Here is a 2,105-nt window from a genome sequence, read left to right as displayed (position 1 = left end):
ATTCTGGACCTACAGCTCTGGTTCTGGACCTACAGTTCTGGTTCTGGACCTACAGTTCTGGTTCTGGACCTACAGCTCTGGTTCTGAACGATCTGAACGATCAGATGTAACACGTCATCATGGGTTCTGTTCTGAAGAGTTGTGTAACGACACATGTGGATGTTGAACAGGAACATCAAGCAGGACTAAATGTTTGTGACCCTGATCCTCCTMCAGGGGATCTTCTCTGTTTCCTTCATGTTTTATCTATACATTTACATTTATACATTCTATATTTATATATCTATAATCTGATGTCAAAAATTCAAGCGTTTTGTCGGCAGAACATCAGTTAACAAGAATCGTACAGTGAAGCATGGTGGTGGCAGTATCATGAAATGTGTTTCCTGTGTTTACCGAACTGACGCAGGTCCAGGCAGAGGTTGGCTCCCTCCACAGAGCTGGTGTTCTGACACATGGACCAGACGTTATAGTACATGAAGACCGGCAGGCTGGTGAAGGCCGTCACCCCGAGCCACACCAGGAAGAAGAGGTAGGCCAGGAACATCAGCTGAAAACACAACCACCCATCAGAGCACACAGGAAGTTTGAAGACAACAGCTTTGGGTCAAGGTTCAGTTCTGGTGAGCCTACATGTGGACTTTATAGACCTTTGAATGACTCGTTGCAGACTCGTTTATTCGTCTGTACCTGAACTATGAACTAAGAACCATGTTGACAATAATCCTGCACCAAGAGGAAGGATCCATCACTTCTCCTGGAACTACTCTAGTTTTCTTCTGATGCTCAGCTTGTTCATGGAAGACATTTCTAGAAACGATGTTTTGTTTTTGAAGACATCTGAGGAGATGAAAAATGAAAGTTTGTTTTGTAAAACTGTTCTGTTAGAAAATGATCAGTTTCTGATGAACTTCATCCTTTCTGTTCCTGGTGAGTTTAGTTAGAAAACTGTGTCCATTAAACCCTCCATCAGTCTGAACAACAGCAAAACAAAAAGGTTGGAGTCCAACAGAACCGTTTGTCTTTCTCAGCTCTCTGCTGACGTCTGGTCTCCAGAGGCCTGAACCAGAAAGCTTTTCCTYTGGAAAACTACACACGAGAAAAAACAACAACCTTCCTGAGAGAAAACAAAGTCCATCTCTGCGTCCCTCCCCCACTCCCATCAGACCCATTTTACAGATATCAGGCAGCTCTGAATGATTTCGTCTGTTTTTAAGGTTCTGTTTGCTTAATGCTGCTGATTTTAACTGATTTAATCAGATTGATTTAAGAGTGAAGCACAGAGGGCTTCATGGAGCAGCTAAAAACATCTGTTTTAATAAAACACACAGTTCCTGAACCATCCTGTCTCATATGACTGAACTCTTTGTTTTTTGTGTTGTTTCTTACAAAAGCAGTGAGGCAGCGTCCGCAGGCTGTGATCTTAAACTCCCCGTACAGGTCCCTGATGGCTCCGGTGCTGAAGAATCCCTCGACCAGCAGCAGGACTCCAAACACAAAGAAACCAGCTGCCAGGCCGTAAATGATGTACTTCATGATGTCAATGCTGCGGAGAGAACACCGAGTCTTTATCGGCACACAAGTTATCGAGTGTTTTACATCTGCACACAACTCATCAAGTGTTTGTTTACATCTGCACACAACTCATCGAGTGTTTGTTTACATCTGCACACAAGTTATCGAGTGTTTTACATCTGCACACAAGTTCTCGAGTGTTTTACATCTGCACACAAGTTATCGAGTGTTTTACATCTGCACACAAGTCATCAAGTGTTTGTTTACATCTGCACACAAGTCATCGAGTGTTTTACATCTGCACACAAGTCATCAAGTGTTTGTTTACATCTGCACACAAGTCATCGAGTGTTTGTTTACATCTGCACACAAGTCATCGAGTGTTTGTTTACATCTGCACACAAGTCATCGAGTGTTTGTTTACATCTGCACACAAGTCNGTTCTGGTTCTGGTTCTACAGCTCTGGTTCTGGACCTACAGCTCTGGTTCTGGACCTACAGCTCTGGTTCTGGACCTACAGCTCTGGTTCTGGACCTACAGTTCTGGTTCTGGACCTACAGCTCTGGTTCTGGACCTACAGCTTTGGTTC

General features: G+C 43.7%; 1 protein-coding gene across 1 annotated transcript; it reads right to left on the bottom strand.

The window, feature by feature from the left end:
- Window positions 1-396: 396 nt before the first annotated feature.
- LOC106511666 (neuronal membrane glycoprotein M6-a) lies at window positions 397-1,546 on the bottom strand (the record flags this gene model as incomplete). Its single annotated transcript, XM_014000415.1, is given in 2 exon segments — window positions 397-550; window positions 1,390-1,546. Coding segments are annotated over 2 exon segments (301 nt in total), but the record flags the coding sequence as incomplete, so codon positions are not given.
- Between the last annotated feature and the right edge of the window lie 559 nt (window positions 1,547-2,105).

The sequence above is a fragment of the Austrofundulus limnaeus genome, unplaced genomic scaffold (assembly GCF_001266775.1).
Source record: "Austrofundulus limnaeus strain Quisiro unplaced genomic scaffold, Austrofundulus_limnaeus-1.0 Scaffold3050, whole genome shotgun sequence".
NCBI classification, from domain to species: Eukaryota; Metazoa; Chordata; class Actinopteri; order Cyprinodontiformes; family Rivulidae; genus Austrofundulus; species Austrofundulus limnaeus.
This window is presented reverse-complemented; position numbering and strand designations above follow the sequence as displayed.